This window comes from Phaenicophaeus curvirostris, chromosome 1 (assembly GCF_032191515.1).
Source record: "Phaenicophaeus curvirostris isolate KB17595 chromosome 1, BPBGC_Pcur_1.0, whole genome shotgun sequence".
NCBI classification, from domain to species: domain Eukaryota; kingdom Metazoa; phylum Chordata; class Aves; order Cuculiformes; family Cuculidae; genus Phaenicophaeus; species Phaenicophaeus curvirostris.
The window spans coordinates 140963895-140983646 of record NC_091392.1 but is presented as its reverse complement, the minus strand read 5'-3'; the positions used below and the strand labels follow the sequence as shown (position 1 = coordinate 140983646).

Sequence of the window (19752 nt, the reverse complement as noted above, 5' to 3'; positions counted from 1 at the left end):
AAAAGAAGGAAGTGTCAATCTTGTGTTTCTGAGAGGAGTGATCCTGAAGAGCCCAACTTAGTAACTTAGTCTGTTTATCAAGGGAATAGTGGACACAGATTCAGTGGACTGGTTATTTTGCAAATCTTCTGATGCCTGTATGTAGTGACAGAGATGTGCTAATTAAGTTATTCCTTCAATGTCAAAATAATGGTTATGGTACTCTGATGCTGTAGGGAGAATTCTTTCCATTCTCTTCATGCTGCTGTTTAGTACTTCCTCAAATGGGTGCTACAGTTAGCGATATTAGGTGCAGACTGTTACTGTTTCTGTTTTCTGGACAGTGCATATTTTAAGCTTTTTCATGGATTAATTAAAACAGCGTTCAGTTGGACAGTTTCATCAGTTGGGTTCCGATTTAGTGGAAATCAAATTTAGGGAAATGATAGAATACTTTGAGAAATAGTTCTGTTGGCTGCTAGGTATTGCCTGTACTTATTTTGATCTGTGTATTTTTCTCAAAAGTCTGACTTGGAGAGTGGGAAGTTTATGTGTATGTTTGACCTTCATCCATCTAACCATGTAGTGCTCTACTAAAACAGTGTTTTATAAGTCCCAGAGATGAAAATTTTATTCCTCTGGTTATAACTGTCAAAATGTTTTTAATCCTGTGAGCCAGTGTCCATTCCAGGGTGAATCAGTGGAAAATCAGATGTGCAATTTAGTACGTTTGAGTTCTATACTACCAGCACATTCTAAAGCTTTTCTTGAAGTTTGTAAACTGTTTACTTGTACCTGAAAACTGATTCTTGTGGTTTTCTAGTAGAAATTGCTCTGTTTTCTTTTTCTTGACAGTCAAAAAAATATCTGTCAGGATAGATATTGCTTTTCTGCAGAAAATGCTCTTTAAACATCTGCTGGTTGAGAATATCAAGGGGATAGAATTAGTTATGAATGACTAGAACGCTGGGTTTTTCTTCACTGTGTTAGTTGGAGTAGTTTTATTGCCTTCTAGTGTGGCTTCTTTTCAAGGTTTAAAACTCAAATTTCATTTTGTTTTGCTTAAAGAGGTCTGAGCTAGGTAGACTGTTTCATCATTGGGTTCTCTGTCTTCTGCAAAAACTTAGGAGTGAAGAGAATCCACACCCTGTCCCCACCTGTGCAAATTTCTCTTATTATCTTAGACAAGCCCTATTGCTGTACCTGAGTTTTTCATCATTAAATATCTTCCTTTGAAAGAGATGTGAAATTGTCTTTTATCTTGGGAATGATTTGACGGAAGTGAATGTGAAGGAACTGAACATTTTAATACTGGAACTATTGCTTCTGTGCCCAATGAGAATTATTTGATTTGCTCTGGAGTGGGATAATGTTACTCTGTCTTACCTATCTCTGAGAGGAGTGCTGTCTGCTTACTCACGGATCTGCTGTGGGCACTACAAGCCATGAAGGTCTGGGAAAATTTGAAGAAACTCAGCTTAAATTCTTGTCCTATTATAACCACTTCTTGTATTTCCATTTCCTTTTTCTTTATTCTATCTGATTTTATATCTTTCCTGCTTTTCTATTTCTTTGACTATGTTTTATATTTTCTTAATGCCTTATAGTTTGTTTTGCAGTTGCTGCAGGGAACTCTTTCAGTGAGTAGTACAGTTCAGTAAATACTTCATTATGAACTATGGTGTGGTTTATTTCTGAGTTATGCTGTATATTTCCACTTTCTGATGAAAAGTGTAGGTTTATTAAGTGTTTTCTCTGTCTGTTTGAAGGATGATCTATTTCCCTGGTGCACTTCTGCTCCTTTTTAAACAAAAGGAAGGGCTTTAACTTTTAAAATAGCTTTGCGAGGTTTCCTAGGCTAGAATGTGTTAAGTATTGCTGTCATTAAGATGTGTGCATTAATGAAGGCATATTTAAAATATAGTATAACTGACCAACTATGCTTGTATTAAAAATGATGGCAAACGTTTCTGATAAAAGGTATGCCCTCAGCTCAACATCTGTGCAGTTTAAGTACAGCAAGAAATGGTCATAGTGTGAGGTTAGGTAATTTTGCCAGTCAGTTTAAAATTACTAACTGTGCTCTGTCTATAGTTTGTACCAACCAAAAAAAAAAAAAAGCTAAAGACTTTACAAAAATGTTTTTGCTAATTGTTTGAAAAATGGTATTTGAAGAGGATTTCAATATTTTATTACTGACTTTATTTGAGAAATGAAAGTGACAGTATTTAAGAAGCATTTCTGGGAGCTACAGTCATGGACTGCAATCTCTTTGTGCTAAGCACTCTCTTTCAATCCTTCTGTCTTTTTTTAAGAGTTCCATCTCACTCCTTTCTTGTAAATTTGACTTTTTTTACTAAAAAACAAGTAAAAAATTAAGGCTAATGGCCGCCTTCAAATGGCATGAGCAGCATAAACAGATGAGCTAGTAAATATAGATGCATTATCGTTGCTAAATAAAGAGATTTGCATATTCATTTACTATGTGGATAGCTCAGTAATGTAATTATACACAGTAAATTTCCATGCTGGAAATTTAAGGAATTCTAAAATACCTCAGCTGATGCAATATCTAATCACCAATTTAAATAATTACTAGAGTTGTTTGACAGTAAACTGTTCATTTGTCCCAGTAACTGACATATGTCTGTGTTCTCCAATTTGTTAAAATAACTTTATAGCAGAATAATTTGTAGGTATTCATTAGGATGATTCATTAGGCATGATTCATTATACCTCTACGCTTTAAAAACTTTTAATTCCCCTTCAATATGTAGCTAGTTCCTAGGCTCATCAGATTACTTGAAACAAACAATTCAGATTTCCTGAAGCTGCTCTAAATGAGAATGTGCTTTCAGAATAAACTATTTATTTAATAGGGTTTGTAATTAACATGGGAAACATGACTTTGAAGTACTTTACATCATCATAATGCAACATCAAACTTATATATGTGTATATTTCTTCATGATGAGAGTGGAGAGGCACTAGCACAGGTTGCCCAGGGAAGCTGTGGCTGCCCCATCCCTGGAGGTGTTCAAGGCCAGGTTGGATGGGGACTTGGGCAACGGGGTTTGGTGGGAGGTGCCCCTGCCCATGGCAGGAAGGTTGGAACTGGATGATCTTTAAGGTCCCTTCCAACACAAACCATTCTGTGATTCTATATGCGCGCACACATGCACACTACTGAATATGAGAGAAATTGTAATACTTTTCTGGTATCTAAACCAATGGGGAGATCTCATTTACTATGAAGAAAATGCATCTTAGGCTTGTTCTAAATATATCAGAAATTATTGTCAGTCCACTTCATTAATCAGTGACTGTACTTAGTACAGTCTTTTGTACAAACAGCAATCAGTGTATCTTGGAAAGATTATAAGCCCTGAATATCAGAAAGACAAATAATTTCAATAAGAATCAGAAGACACTACAGGTATGGAATAGCAATTTGATAATTCTGTACACTACTGATTGCATCTGACTAGCCAATAATTGATCGGCCATTTTTCTTGGAGCACTAGTGCGTGTGTTACTTTCTTGCATATTGCTTATTCAAAATTTGCTTGCTTGTTTCATGTGTATATAATTCACTTTAGGCTAGAAAAACTTGCATATCTTGATTGTCTTTTACTGCCACCATGTTATCTCTTTATGTAAACAATGGCTGCTAAAACACTAAAGTTCAAATTATTTTCTTTTATTTGTTGTCCTTTCGTGGAGAATCTTATTTTCTTTATCTATTTGTAGAAGTTTCTGTACCGGTTGGGTCAGTGTGACCCAAGCACCCAGCAAGGTGCCGTCCTGCGTGCTGGCATGAACAAAGCCTCGGCACTGAGTCCACATATACAGGGTCAAACCTTGCTGAGCTTGCTTTGGATGTATTAGTGTTGGAGTGCAATATGGAAAACTTCTCCAGCAAAATAAACAAGCCTGTATTTTCATCTCTTCTTGCTCTGGGCCTGGATTATAGATCTCTCTGATCAGCAGATCTCTTGATAAAAAGGCAAAGGAATATTTTGTGTCTCTTGCTCTCAAACAGATGTATTAGTACAGAGATAATCTATTCATTCTCCTAATTGCTGAAAACTTGAGAGCTGCCCTGGAGAATATATTCCTAGTCCTTAAATGATCTGACAGCCCATCTCAAGTTGGAGAAAGGCCAATAGATCTTAGCATATACATATGTATGTATGTAATATATTTATTTTTAAAAAATCAAAGCCAGACAAGGCTGCTGTGCCAAATAAAACAGTATCTTCATCAGGTAATTTTAAAAGCCTACACAGATGATAGACTTTGTTTTGGATATCTCACTCAAAACTGATCAGGAAGAACACAGCTTCTAGATAGAATCATAGAACAGGTTGAGTTGGAAGGGATCTACCTTAAAGATCATCTAATTCCAACCCCCCCTGCTATGAGCAGGGACACCTCCTGCTAGATCAGGCTGCTCAAGGCTCCATCCAACCTGACCTTGAACACTTATACTGCCAACTCCTGTATCTGGAGGAGTAGTTTGGCCTGTCAGTGAGAATCTGAAATATTTCAGCTGCTGTTACAATCCCCACTTATTTTGACACCTAAGGTTTTATACTCGGAGAGAATGGCCTGCTGATACTGGGCACCTTCATAGCATTTTACACCCCTTTTTTTCATGGCAGTGACTAGCAGAGTTTTTATGTAGGATTAAACTAGTGATAAAAATCTTCATTAGATCTCAGAAAAGCTCCTTGACGAGATCTGAAAATTTTCATGTACCTGAGACAAATTTGGTATCTCAGCACAAAGGTAATATTCAGGATTCTGTTCTTTTCTCAAGCCCTAGACTTGAATGACTGAAATACTTCTTTATTGATAAGATACTTTGAGATGCTCCTGGGCCACAGTAACTATCTAGTGCTTCTGGCCAGAGAACATTACTGTTACTAGACAGAATTGTCTCATCTCTTCGATAACGTCTACTATATTTGTGAGATGGAATGTAACAGTAATAATCTTATTTCAGATGCCTTGGAGCAGGTGACTTCGTACATGGATGATTTAACTGATGCTTTTTGCACGATGTTATGAAATTTTGCTTCTGTGGTCTCCTTTGGCCTAAAGATAACAAGGGCAAATTCCTTCTGTCCTCCAAGTAAAGAACATGTATCGTAGAAGGGAGATTTTAACTGTACACAGCAACTACCCATCTTCTGGAAAACAAACCGCCTAGATATTTTCGGTGATTTACCGGCTCGCCCAAGGACAAGAAGAAGTTTCCCTAGGTTCCCAGGCCATGTGTTCTGCTTTCTTTTAGATGCTACAAACCAGGCTTCATCTGAAATTCACACAAAACTAGTAAAATGCTGTATGATGCGATCATAACTTCCATCTGAACATTCTGTTTTGAGCTGTCCCTTGATAATATTGTTCTGACTGGCCTTCTTAAAAGCTAAACTTCTTCTCTGATGTGATGTTGTGGTTCACAGCACAATCCATATGGATGCATGCCCTCATGTTTGAGGAGGTGATGGGCAGGGGACAAGGGTGGGGAGAAGCAAGAGTGTGGAGTAATAAGAGAATATACTTGTATTCTTGCTATTGCTGACAAAGGCTTTGCATTGTGAAACCCTGTCCTGAACTGAATTGGGTTAATTACAGAAATGACTGCAGAAAGGAAGGTATTTCTTACTCCTGTGGTAGAGTGGGTACTTTTAGTGAAGGAGGGCTGAAGTCATTAGCTCATGTAGGACACAGAGGCCACATTTTGCTTATGCAACATTAGAGGGCTGTGTTACGACAGTATTCAGCACTCCTTTTTTTTTGCTTTGTGTCTTGTTCTCATGTTCCCTGTATGTGTATATGTATTCCCTGAACTTGCTTTAGATGTGCAAGGAGATGCTATATTCCTGAAAATATTTTTTTTAGCTGCATTTGTTGAACTCTGACAGATATTTTTACCTTTTTTTACAGGCATTATTTATATTTGTATGTTACTGCAACCACTGGAAACTGCTGCTGTTCTTTTATTCCTTAAGGGTTTTTTTTCACTGCATAAATATCCAAAAATAGGTCCAAATGCTGCTTTAGTGGCAGCTTTTCCCTATGTGAATTTTAATGCCTCGTATATAGGTAATTATATTCATGTGTATTTTCAACATTTCAAGGCAAATATACATTTGCTTTGCCTTTTTTGGAGGCTGTACAGTTTTGCGTTGTTTGTTATTATTTAAAATACGTTGTAAAATTATTCCACCCCTATTCTACAGGGATGCTGAGGGATCAAATAGAATTTTAGAAATTAGTAAGCGATGAAATGACCACGCTTTGCAGATTAGCATGGTTGTTTCCTAGGGATTTTTTCTTTTTTTGGAAGATCTTCTTGAATACATTAAGACTTACTTATAATGGATTTCATTTAAGAATTAAGATACGGATAATCTAACAGCCTAGATAAACTACATTGTTTAGAATGTACTGTACAGTTAATGCCTGAATTTCCCCCTTCTCTCCCTGTAGGTTCTCTTCTTGAATTTGTAGTATTTTGATATTCTGCATCTTAACTTCCTTTCCTGGTGGCTTGTGGAAAAAACTGGAATTTTAGTGCCATATTTGCTTCTATTTGCATTTCTCTTCCTAAAACCCATCCTTTTTGACATCTGAAGTAGAAATGTAATTCAAACAGAGGTTTGGTCTGTTAAGGCAAGATCGAAGATTCAGAGAATCACTGAGATTGGAAGGGACCTCTAGATGATCATCTTGCCCATCACTTCTGCTCAAAGAGAGAGTCAACTTGCACATTTTTCCTGAGCATTTCAATATGCATCTTGAAAATTATAGCTTTAAAAAAGCTAGAGTTGAAAGTCAAACTTCCAGAACAAGGAAATGCTATACTTGCATTGCATTTATCATGACATTCCATCATGCTTTACTTACTTTTTTTTGTGGCTGGGGTTTTTTCCACCCCATTTGGAGAACCTAATGCAAAAACAAAGGTTTTCACTAAGTGTCAGTGTTGACATAACAGTTTAATTTTTCCTGGCAGCAGTCATTCTGTAACACTTTATGTTGCCAAAGTCCAATGTTCAGCACTTCTGGTCTTGTTGGGTGGACAAGTCATGGGTATTGGAGTATCTGTAGAGCTTAGTGGCAAATTAAGGAAAACTTAATATGTAATGTATCCAGTACAACTAGACAAGTTGTTGCAGGTGGAGTGAGACCTGAAATAAAAGCGGGGACAGGAATCTGATGCTTGACAGTGGAATGTAGATGTCTGAACTTCAAGACTATTTTTGTTTCTCCTAGCAGTACTCTGTCTTGTTGGTGCTGCTAGAGGACAAGACTATGTTTTCTGTGGTCTGATGCAAAGTGTTTGTGTGCTTGCCTTGCCTGTGTGTCGGTCTGCCTCCAGAACTGTTGGAACTCACTGTTTTGCTCGGTTAGATTTTACATATGTGGATTAGAACTGATTCTCAGTTTGACATGGTGCAACAGGTGCAATCTAGATGCTGCTAAATGAAATTAAGAGGCAAAATCTAAAATAAGGACAACATTTTCACTTGGTATATGACTAAATTGTGCCCATTGTTGGTACTGGATATTACGAAATACAAGTGAGTAAATGGGTTCTGTAATGGATCAGGCAAATTCACAAAGACCAGACCCAGGAGGAGCTATTGAACCTAATTGTAAGGGTGCTAGGCAGACCTGGCAATCATAAGCTCTAGATTACCGAGAACTGGGATGTGCATGAAAAGAAAGAAGGTTCATTCTGTACATACCCTGTTTATTGCACTCCACACTGCACTAGTGCGCCCCCACCTTGAGTACTGTGTGCAGTTTTAGGTGCCTTGGTATAAGAAGGGCATCAGACTACTTGAATGTGTTGAGAGGAGCACAGCTGAGATGGTGAAAGGTGTTGAGGGCAAGACTTACGAGGAGGGTTTGAGGTCATTTGGTTTATTCAGCTTGGAGAAGGCTGAGGGGTGACCCCATCGCCATCTACAACTTCTTCAAGGGGGGCAGTGGAGAAGGAGGTGTTGATCTCTCTCTAGTGGCTTGCAGTAGGGTACAAGGAAATGGAATGAAGTTCCATCAGGGAAATTCAGATTGGACTTTAGGAAAACGTTCTTCCCAGAGAAAGGTGGTCAGTCACTAGAACAGGCTTCCCAGGGAAGTAGTCACAACACTAAGCCCACTGGAGTTCAAGGGACATCTGGACAGTGCTCTTAGTCATATGGTTTAGTTTTAGGCGGTCCTGTAAGGAGCTGGCGGTTGATGATCCTAATGGGTTGCTTCTAACCTGGACATCAGAAAAAAATTTTTCACAGAAAGGGTCATTGGACACTGGCAGAGGTCGCCCAGGGAGGTGGTTGAGTCCCCATCCCTGGAGCTATATAAAAGATGGGTGGATGAGGTGCTGAGGGGCATGGTTTAGTGATTGATAGGAATGATTGAACTGGAGGATCCTGGGGGTCTTTTCCAACCTAGTGATTCTGTGATTCTGTGAACTTGAATTATTCTGTAATTCAATGATTGCATATTTTCTTTTTCTATGCATCTGCTACTGGCTAAGATAGTAGATAGATCTTTGGTACAAAAACACATGGCTTTCCTTACATTTTGAGAAACAGACCACCTTCTGTCACTTTCAAAGGTATGAAGTAAGTAGGATTTAATACTTTGAAAGTGATGCTTCTTAAAGCTAGAAATCTTGGCTTTGTCTTGCAGTTGGCTAGCTGTTAATCAGAATTTTCTGACCTTTTGTTTTGTCTGCTAGTTAATATATTCTACCATTTTGTTATGCACATGCTCACTCGTAAGAATAAAAATGCATGTTTGCTATGGATAACAATGTTTGTTCAGACAGATCTTAGAAAAACTGCAAATTGGAAATGCAGGCTGGCCTAAACTAGAGAAGGTACTTTAGGTAATTGTAGAGCAGCATCTATAAAAACTGAAGAAATTAGAAAAACTTATTTCACTGACAGTTTGATGCTGTCTGAGTTTTCTTTTAGAGAGATTCATCAAATGTCTTTCATTAAAATTGTTGACACAAGGAGTTAAACCTTAGATGTTGCCATGTTCACAGGCTTATGAAACTCTATATGCCTCATAAGCTAAAATCTTGCTGAAAATTTGGATAGGCTCAAGGGGATTCTGGTGAGGTACCTTGAAGAGGAGTCTGCTGAGGAATATTAAATACACAAAGTCTCAGGAAGCAGCCTGGATTGAAGGTAGTTAGAGCGTGAATGCTAGCAGGAGGGAGTATTTTGTATACCTGTCTTGTTCTTATTTTTCGCTGTGTATCTGTTCATGGCTGCCACTGCTGGAAGCAAGATGCTGAACTGGATCAATCTTTGGTCAGATCTGGTATGAATGAAAAAAGGCAGATGTCTCTCGCTCCGAGTGTTCTTGCTTTCTCTCAGTGATCAGTAATTTTTTATGACTAGAAAGAAAGAACAAGCGGAAAGATTTAAACCACTGATATTGAAATAACCATGCCTACTTATGCCTTTCATTAGTTCCCAGAGATACACCTAGCAGACCAAACTTGTTTGTGAAGCTCAGTGTGATTCATTGATAAGGTGCATCTTTGTGGCTGGCACTGTTAACTCTTTGGTTGTGGCCTATCACAATTTTGCATTTAATCTCTTTAAAGAGACTGGTTCTTGAAATGTTCATTTTTGCTTCCTTTTCGTGGGTTCCAAACTCCTAGGGATTATTTAATCTTCAGCCTGAAGGGTTTTACTAAAGAAAATTTCTGGTAGTGTTACTGCCTTCAATTTGTAGACAAAAATATTCATAGCTGTAGTTTTAAAGGTTATGCTGCTTTGATTGGGATCGCCAGTGACGTTTTCTTTCAGTAGTTGCAAGCAGCACTGATGCCATGAAACACAATTTAAGTTCGTCATAGCTGCTCCGAAGTCAACCTAGTATCTACAAGATGATCTTTACTGGAAGAAGACTGAAGAACAGTTACTTTCTGTTTTTCATGGATAACTTCCTTTTGATTAATTTGGATTTGTCTTGTCCTGTTTAAGGTTCTTGGAGAAGACAAGGACTTAACTCCTTCATGTTATATGTAGTTCATAATGATTTTTAACAGTATTGTATCCTGCAGGTCAGTAAGCAGGACCGTAGGTCTTATTTTGTCAAGGCGGTAATCACTTCCATCCTCAAAAATGGGGAATAGATTTTGATCAAGAATAGATTTTTTTTTCCTGTCACTCTTCAGTTATTAGCTGAATTTATTGATACTGCTTGTAAGACTTTTAGGTTAGAGCAATTATGTGACTGTTCCAGGTTTCCTTCCATTGCAACCCTGCAAAGTCTTTTGGTTAGTTAACTCTTCCCTTGGGTACACTGATGGCTTGATAAAATTTATTGCAAGTTCTTGTGTTTATTTTATGAGATGAAACAATTTACAAGTGCTACCTTCCTAGTACATGTCTACAGCTGAAGGGTGTTGGCAAAGATCCTACTTGGTGGTAGGCTGGTTAACAGGAGGAGGTGGTTGACTCTGAAAGTTTTGAGGTGGGAAAGATGACAAGCCAACCTGTTACCCTGGAGGGAAGAGTTTGGTACTGGAATCCTAGTTCTGAATCTCAGTTGCTCTTGGTAGGTGTAAATACAGCTGCTTATTTAGAAATAATAGCAGGATATCAAGTTTTTAATGCATTTGCTTATGTGAAAAATGACACCAACTTTTTAAATATTAGTGTTCTTTTGTCCTAAGAGACCTCTCCTTTTGCACTATGCTGATACAGTGATGGTTGATTCCAAAGGAAGATTACTTAGTAAACCAGCAGTGATATTTGCTGTGTCCTGTTCAGTAGTGCTAGACCTGACCATCTTGACTTTGTGTGATAGCAGCAGAAATTACAGTATGAGGCTGGAAGTCCACAGGCTATGTCTCTCTTAACACGACCTTATTGTGACTGCAGCTCTGACTGGGAAGCTGCCAACCTTTTGCATGAAGGAACACAAGCAAATAAGCAGAAGTAGGGAAAAGAACCTCTTATTCCAGATTTTATTTTATCCCTGGTTGTGGTGCATTCTGTGTGTAAGGCTTTAAAAGGATTCTTCATGTATCTGCAAAATGGGTCAAAACTATGTTCATTCTAAGGAAACGTGCATCAAGGCACAAACTTGATACCAAATACGTGTTTCCAGTTGGGATGAAGTTCGGCATTTATTTTCATCGCTGGAATACTATATAGAAACTGCCTGTGTTTCTCCTCTCTCTGTGAATGTGTATGTGTGTGTATATAATGTATATAGATAAATCTCGCATCTTTCTTTGCAATTATGGTATGGCCTGTTGAACAAGTATTTGACTTATTAATGCTAGACTGGGTAATTTAAGTTTGGCATGCCAACCAGAAACTGAAGTGGTTTGTCTTTTTCCTATGCTGACTAAACAATAATTTTTGTATTTTTAATGTTTAAAAGGTTAAAAAAAAAAGTTTCAGTTAAATATAGATAATACTGAAATTAATTTTAGGTAGTCACTAAGTCACCGATTTGCAACTGTTATTTACACATAGCAGAAAAATTTATGTTGTAAACTCCAGTAATAAGCTGCATGAACACTCTATACATGTGTTTAAAGACTTAGTCGTGTATCAAGGTCCATATGTACTTGGGAGTCTGCTTGTGTGGAACACAGGATGATTTTTAAATTACAGTCACCTTTATCTGCTTGTTAGAATTTCTGTCCAGTACTAGGCCTAGCCCTTATGTAGAAAATGTGTGAAAAATTTATGGCAAATATTCACATATTCTTGTAGTATTTAGAACCTGCTTTCAGAAGAAGCCAATTGTTGTCCTTTTTGGAAAAGCATGCGTCACTGGCATTATGTTGAATTTTATAAAAATAAATCTTTAAAAATAGGAATGGTGATTTTTAAGATCAAAGGGTAAGCACCTTTATCAAACAAGATTAGCAGTTCTGTGGAAATGCTTGGAAGGGATTTATTCTGTATGTGTATAATCCTTTAATGATAATCTGCATTACAAATTTATCAGAAAAAGTATGAACCGTTCCCTTGTTTCCACCATTTCAAAGGCAGCTATTTCTCCAGAATCCTCGTGAGCATCAGAATCTGGGTTGATTTATAGAGCGTAAATTTTCTTTTGAAAACTTATTAGTAGTATGTCAAATTGTTAGATTAGCAAGTATAACAAAGGTTAGGATTTTCAGTCACAATTGAGAGTTCACAAACTCTCTTTTCTCGGAATGCAGGTGTATGACCAAGTGAATAGGTGGAATACTTGGCCGGTTCTGGCAAGTTAGATGATCTAGACTTTTCCAGAATGTCACCATTTGTATTTTAACTAACAAGGAATTTTTATAATCTGTGCATCTTTAAGAACTGGGTAACTGATAGGGTCGATAGTCCCTCAAGCAAAAGTCTCATGCAAAAAAGCAACCCTGGTCAGGAAAAGAGCACCTTCATTGCTGTCTGTAGCTGAGGCATCCACACTTTAAATGCAATTAGGAGATGTATTTTTTAGAGAAGAGTGTGTTCAATGCTACATTTTCCAGAATGCTTTCTTTCATAGTATTTTATTATCTATTATTATTATATAACAATAACATGAAGTTCTTCCTACGCAAATGCTCAGTGATCATTTTGTCATTAAGAGTGTCAGAGGCTGAAAGAAAATACCAAAAATTGGATTAGAACTCTGGTAAAAGCAAAGATGAGATGTATTTTTCCTTTCTGTTTAAAAAAGAAAACTGTTTCATCTCCCATTAGACATAAGACATAGTTACATGTGTGATGTTTATCTTATGTGCTGAAACAGATTTTCAAGTAAAGCTACCTTCAATGTTTATGTTACTGGGTTCTTTTAAACAGTAGCTCCAAAACTGTTAAGTATTCTATTTGGTTTTTGTGTTTGTTTTTTTTTTTCCAGACTGATCTTGATTATGTTAACAGTGTTGTTGCAAGCCTGGAAAAAGAGTAAGTTTTAGTTTTAATGGGGGGCTTCTTAGCTTATTGGTGGGTTTGCTTTTTTTGTTTTTTTCCTGTATCAGGTTGTGATAAGTAATAAAAGGTATTCTGGAAGGATGAGATCATGCATTTGTGTTTCTTGGGGGTTTGGACTTTGGAACAAAAAAAATTAATAGATGACAAATTAAGGGGCAGTGGTTCAGTCAGTTAAATTGTAAAACAATAAATGAGATGAAATTACTTGGTGCTACGTAAACAGATGGGATTGGTTTAACGGGAATGGAAATTTGTGACATCTGTGTTAGGGCTTTGTATTCCATATGTTCAGAGAGACCTGTAGAAAAAAAAAATCACTAAGTTCTGAAAAAGAAAGGCAAAAGAAGTTTTTAAAATCTAGTTAGAATTCTGATTATTGGGTAAGAGGCTGTACTGCTCTGAAGAAGATGCTAAGGAAAACTTTTTTATATACTACTATTATTTTTACATGCCTCATTTGACTAAGTCATTGCTGGAACCAGACATAATAACCATACTGAGAGAAAGCAAGCACAAAGTCTATAGAACTCAGAATCTCTCATGTGATTTCAGAATGTTTCTCCTGACAGATTTTCTACAGAGATCAATTCTGGCTTGGTGGAAGTAATAGCCCCTCCAGCAGCTTACTATCCTGACTTGACAAACTTGAAAGAAACATTTGGAGACTCAAAAGAGAGAGTGAGGTTAGTTTATTCCCCCAGATCTTTTCCTATCTCCTCCCACACCCAGACTTTTCTTGTTTATGAAATGGCAAGTGGGATGTGAATTCTTGAAATGTTTTCTTACTGTAATTCTTGAAAGTGTGGGGATGCTAAAAGTGCTCTTTGAATCAGTCTCATTCCTGTCTGCATGCTGTTCTGTGCATGATCACAGCGTAATGCTGTGCTTAATTGAATTAATCTAGTGTTAAATTTTGAGGAGAACTGGGATTTAGTGTACTCTTTTTAGACCTTTTTGTTTACTGTTTTTGTTTTTCATCCTGAAATAGTGTAAAACCCAGTAATTCTTGCTGAATTACCATTTTAAATGCATATCTGTTTTTAGTGATATGCCAGGCAGTTTTCACAAAATCAGATTCAAGTTAAACGAGTTTTTTATGCCTGTATTTAAGCATAAGGTGAAAACTTCGTTCCATTTTTTTTCAGACAGAGGATTTCCTGAGGGAACAATGCCAAAAGCAACTGTCCTAACATTTCTCTAATATGTGTCATTCTTCATAGTGAGATTTACTTTGCATTGTCATTGTGTATTGAAATAACTTTTTTACATAGTACTTAAATTTTTAATTTAATTTCAGATGGAGAACAAAACAAAACTTGGACTACTGTTTTCTTATGATGTATGCCCAGAAAAAAGGGGTTTACTACATTCAGGTAAATTTCTTTTCTTTCTTTTGAGACGAGTTTTCAAATGTGTCTCCAGAAATTATGCTTTTGGACACATCAGGAGGACATTCACAGAATCGAGATAACTTGATTCCATAGTTGGAGGGCATTAAGTACGGAGGTTATGGTATATGAGGAAGTAATTTGTGGAGGACACTGAAGTAGAAAACAATTTGTCCTATGTGATTTGTTTTATCTTTTGACACTTAGGAAAAAAAAGTGAAGGAAGGCAGTCAACTTTAACTACTGCTTTTAACTTGTCCCCCAAATGAGTTACTGTTGAGTAGCCTAGGCAAAAAACCACCAGCGTAGTTTTGAGTGGAAATCTAGCTAAAATCTGCTTTTCCTTTATTTTGAAGGAAAGTGCAGTGTCCCTTTAATATGAGTGTTGTCATATTAAATGTTGTGACGTTTTTAGTGTTTTGCTAGACTTGTTTTCTTTTTCCTTTTTTAAAGAGGTTTGTGAGAGTGGAGTTAAGCAATTCTGAAATTTAATTTAGCTCATAATTGTTCCTGTCCCGTCTTGCTGCTTTGAAGTAGAAGCTGTACCTATAGGTATTGCAGATTCAGTGAGTAACTGTGCTTATGATCTTTATTTAGACTTTGGGATTGTGTCCTTTGGGTTTACAGCCCCACTCATCTCATATAGTTTTTAGGAAGCTAGGCTGACTGCTTTCTGAGAGCTTTTTAAGACTTGGCTTTCCTGGAAGCTGCAGATACAATGACATTGAATAGTTTTTTGAAACTATGCAGTTGCGCATGTATTAGTTCCAGCACAAGGGGGAGACCACAAATGCCCTGGGAGAAGGGACAGGAGAAAAGGGATCCTTAAAGCAGTGGTCTGCACTTACTATGAATTAAAGGATTGTAGCACCACACCTTGGCAGTTCTGCTGCCTGGACTGCGTGGTTATTTTGGGCTATGCACCTGCATAGCTCTGGCTGGACAGCCAAATAGCCAGGTGAAATGAATCCCACCTCTGTAGGCAACGTGTCTCTTAGCTTCTTGTCTCAGAGGAGAATTTCTTTCAGTTCAGTTAGGTATGTGAGTAAACACATTTGCATACAAATAATACAGATATTCTACTTGTTCCACTGATGATATCACTTAGTCTGGCATTATTTCATGGATTATTCTTATCGGAATCAGGAAGCTAGAAAAGCAATTTTCTCACGTAATAAGTTGATAATACATTTGTGGATTCTCACTACAAAAAGATACTGGATTAGTTCTCCACAAACAGACAGACTGTGATCCCTACAGTAGTTATTCTTGGCTATAGCATCTAGGTTTTGTAGCAGCACTTGCATTAGAAATATATGGCTATGTCTTAGCAGTATATTATGTATCAATATTTCCTAGCAGTACTTTTTCCTGTTGCTTTGCTGGCTTTCTAGTTTTATTTATGGTGATATTACTGCTGCCTTCCTCTAGCTCGAAGATGACATCGTTGTCAAACAGAATTACTTCAGCACAATAAAAAATTTTGCACTTCAGCTTGCTTCTGAAGATTGGATGATTCTAGAATTTTCTCAGCTGGGCTTCATTGGTAAGAAAATGTTGATTTTAGTAGTTTGAAAGAACACGTTCATCCTCAGAGTCACTCTGTAAATTAACAGTGATCTGACTTCAAAGCTATCTTCTTTGTACTGAAAGTAGACCAAGAAGTAGAAATTAATTGGCTTTTTTTAGGAACTCCGGTCTAACTTGTGGGATTTTTTTTTCAGTTGTTTTAAATACTTATGTGTGACCGAGGTAAATTCAAAGTGTTGGAAAAGAGAGCATTTTTATAACTAAAAGTTAATTTATAAAAGTACTAACAGTCAAACTGCAAGGAATGAGTTATTTTGACTTTAGCTGTTGTTTAAACAAAAACATCATTAAAACACAACTGACCAAAGGAGAAGGAAAAAGCATGAAAAGTGCCAAAAATTTCCACAAATCGGCAGGCGCTGGTTAATCTTTGTTGCAAAGTCTGTTCTGTCTTCACCTTTCTACTGCAAGGAGAATTTCTGACAGTCTGCTCCTTCTTTGGTGTAGTGAGAGTCTGTCATTTGCAACGAACAACAGCAAGAAGCTAATGTAGCTGTGGATTGACTCCCAGGGTGCTGTTGAACTTACTTTATGGTTATTTGCTCTTATATGTTTTTATTGAAAGATAGTAGACATAACAGAAGAGCAATGAAAAAAGTTTTGAAGGGATTTTACAAATCAAAAGGTTATTTCATTACTGCAGCAATGTGTCATGATGTGTTTAAAAGCTCTAAGCTGGGGATATGCGAGGAAAATGAAAAAATAACTCAGAGTGTGGAGATACCTGTATGTAGTCGACACAAATGATTCCAATGCTGTAAGTAGAGTTCAGAACAAGTAGAATATCCTAGCTATAACAGATAAAGCAGAGTCCCGAGTTCTCTTGTTCTCCTAGAAATTCTTGTTGTTCTCTTGTTTTAACTTTGAATCTACTTTCAGTGAATGGCTTCATTTTAACTCAGTGACCCATAGTGGTTGCAAACAGTGAACAAACACCTAGATTGCAGAACTGAGGAGGCTGGCATTGTGTGAATGACAAGTACTATCCCATTTCCAGCTCAGCCCCAGGTCTGCTGCTGGGGCAATAGTTTCCTGACTTTCAGGGTCTCAGAGATTCACTGAGTAGAAAAGAAAGCAGTAGTTACCTCCTAAACATGCAATGTTAGGGTACAAAAATAGTACTTCCTAGATTTGCCTGCCAGTCTAACCAACAGAACCAATGGAGAGGAAATGGGCAGATGGAAGTCCCCTTATCCGTCTGGCCACTGCGTAATCAATCTACTTTTTGCCTTGGGCTACCAACAGAGATGCACTATTGCTGGAATGAAGCTGCTTATCATGTGGAAATACACATTTTAATAATTTACTGGCGCTTTTGCCCTAAATAGACTTGTTGGGGAGCCCCTTGCGACTCACTGTGATTCTGTGGCTGCAGAAACTGGTTGAATACCAGCATCTGATTAGGCTTTGTTTCTACTTTTGAACAGTTAAACTTAAATTGTAGGCTTAGTTGGGGTTACAGTTTTAGCTCCACTCCTAATTGCATTTTAAATGTAAATTCTGTATGAAGTTCCTGGACTACAGGTGTAATTTGCATTTGTTCTATATTTGCTTTATTAAGTTGTAGAGTGTACTCGCTTACGAACTGCAGTTTTGTAAGGCTGATGTGTCTAAATGAGTGTAAAATGAACTTAGAATTTAGGATCTGCACTGTCTGCCCTGTGCAGGTGCATTTCAGATCTCTTATTATTTGTATATTTGTGTATTTCACACCCCTTTGTGTTCTTAGGGCTGCTATAGAGGGCACAGTGTGTAAGCCAGAAGGGCTGTGTAGATAGCTTAATACTGAGATTTGGCCTAATCACCTGCATAGTTGTTTAAAAATATTTTAAAGTTGCTTTTCCATACTGTCTGTATGCTTTTTTTTTAGTGTAGTTGTTAGCTACTGCTGCTTGCATCCCTGTTCTTTGTTCCTTGCATCGCATTTGCTTGCTTCCTTTTAATTAGATGGTATCAGTAGAATTTCGGGTGCATTTAGATGTGGCCAAGCATCTTAATGTTGCTTTTCTACCTAGAAAATTAGGTTTGGGGTTTTTTTTTCTCCCAATTTAACCACTTAGCCTGCTTTTTAAGTTTCAGAGGAAAAGTTAGTATTCGTGAAAGTGACTACAACTTCTGGCTTTGAGGCACATTGCTGTGCTACAGCCGTATATTGCATAGAAATGTTATGCAAGTAATGTAGATTTGCTTTATCTCTATACTCTCCCTTTATGGATCTTGATGCAGACTGGTACTAGGGTAATTTGGTAATGTGGATAGCTATGGAGAAGAGCAAAAGTAGTTTTTTTGTAACTGGGGATGAGTTTTATGTGTAAATGTATAAGAGAGTAGGTAGAGCACCGCATTGTCTCGATGCTGCTGATTTAGAAATTATCTCTAAAAACAAAGAGCGATGTGGCTGATTTGCTGTAAGGTACTGGAAACCTTGATCAGCTTGCAAGTTCTGCTGGGTAAAAAGATTTTTTTTTGTCATAGTGTCATTTCTGAACTGAAAATCTAATTTATGCAAGTATTACATGAGGAAGTGGCAAATGCAGCTATTTAGACTGACAGCAGGATTATAGAATTCTGTCACCTCTGCCACAGAGGAGAAGTTGCTTTCTTTGGGGTTTTTTTGATACTGAAAGCATAGTCTTAAGTGCTGTCAAGTATCTAATAAATAATGGGTGAGATGTATGCCAATTCCCTAAGAAGCTCTGTGGGAGGAGACAGATCTTTTGCTCTTCTGGATTCTGGTTTGCACTGGATCCCTGACACAATGTAGGAAAGTCCTCCTAGCTTTTTATGAGAAATGTTGATTTGTCTTCCAGCTGCCTGTGAGCTGAGATGTTTTCCAGAGGATCTGCAATACTCTGCATTGTAGCTGTAACATCAGCTGTCACAAACTTTTAATGGAGTGGTGTGAAATCAGCCTGTTGATTGTCTCATACAGTTCCTCTGGCTCTTACTGTGCCCTGATGTTTTAAGGCCCCACTGTTCTGGTTATTTTAAGTTGTTCTGATTCCAGTTTTGCTCAAGCTGTCCGCATGGTTGAAGTTTGGAGAAGAGTAGGTCAAGTCAAATATTTGAGATTTACATAACGTCAAAGAGGTTCTGGTTTTAATGCCAGTAATTTGCATATCATTAACAGGGAAAACATTGAAAGACTTCAACTATAGTTAGAATATGTGCTTGTAGGTGTAAAATTGTTGTTGTGGACTGAATATGTTTAACATGATGCTTATGTGGAAGAATGCAAATTAATGATTTAGATATTTGCAGCTCAAAGAACTGTAGGAAATAAAATTTTGAATTTTGTGTGTGTCTTGTACTTGCCAACAAAATACTGAGAGGGCTAGAATAGTTCACTAATTTAAATGAACTGAAAATCATATAAAAATCTTAGCAGGACACAATAAATAGCAGATGATGTTCCGCAATATATATTTTTTCAGTTCTGACTCTCACTCTTATCAACATAGATAAATAATTTGGAGGAAGTCTTCGACATTTGGTAAAACTCTAGGGATTTATGGAAAATTATTTTACCTTTGATTCTTGATTCTTTTACCTTTGAGTCTTGATTCTTCTGGATTTTGAAGTTTCTTTGCAAGGGCAGGTTGCATGTACCTAGAATCTGAAACCTCTGAAATTTTTAACAGAATCTCCTTGATTTATGTCTGTTCTCATGCATTGTACCAAGTGTGTGAATGCGGTGCAAGCTGAACTGTTGCTTCAATTCTTTCAGGTTGTCTTTGTTTGGAGGTAGTGTGTGTTGACTGCGGTTTTTGCATAGGTCTCTTTGGCTTGATGATTTTTGACTGTATATTTGGGAT

At 37.3% G+C, this 19752-nt stretch overlaps 1 protein-coding gene across 1 annotated transcript in view; it reads left to right on the top strand.

Annotated features, from left to right (window-relative positions):
* Positions 1–19752, top strand: part of MGAT4A (alpha-1,3-mannosyl-glycoprotein 4-beta-N-acetylglucosaminyltransferase A) — an 84823-nt gene that overhangs the window by 37018 nt on the left and 28053 nt on the right. Inside the window, exons 6-9 of the mRNA XM_069876495.1 lie at positions 12886–12932; positions 13529–13642; positions 14257–14332; positions 15779–15893. Of these exons, the coding sequence (XP_069732596.1) occupies positions 12886–12932; positions 13529–13642; positions 14257–14332; positions 15779–15893 (352 nt within the window). The remainder of the gene's footprint in view (positions 1–12885; positions 12933–13528; positions 13643–14256; positions 14333–15778; positions 15894–19752) is intronic.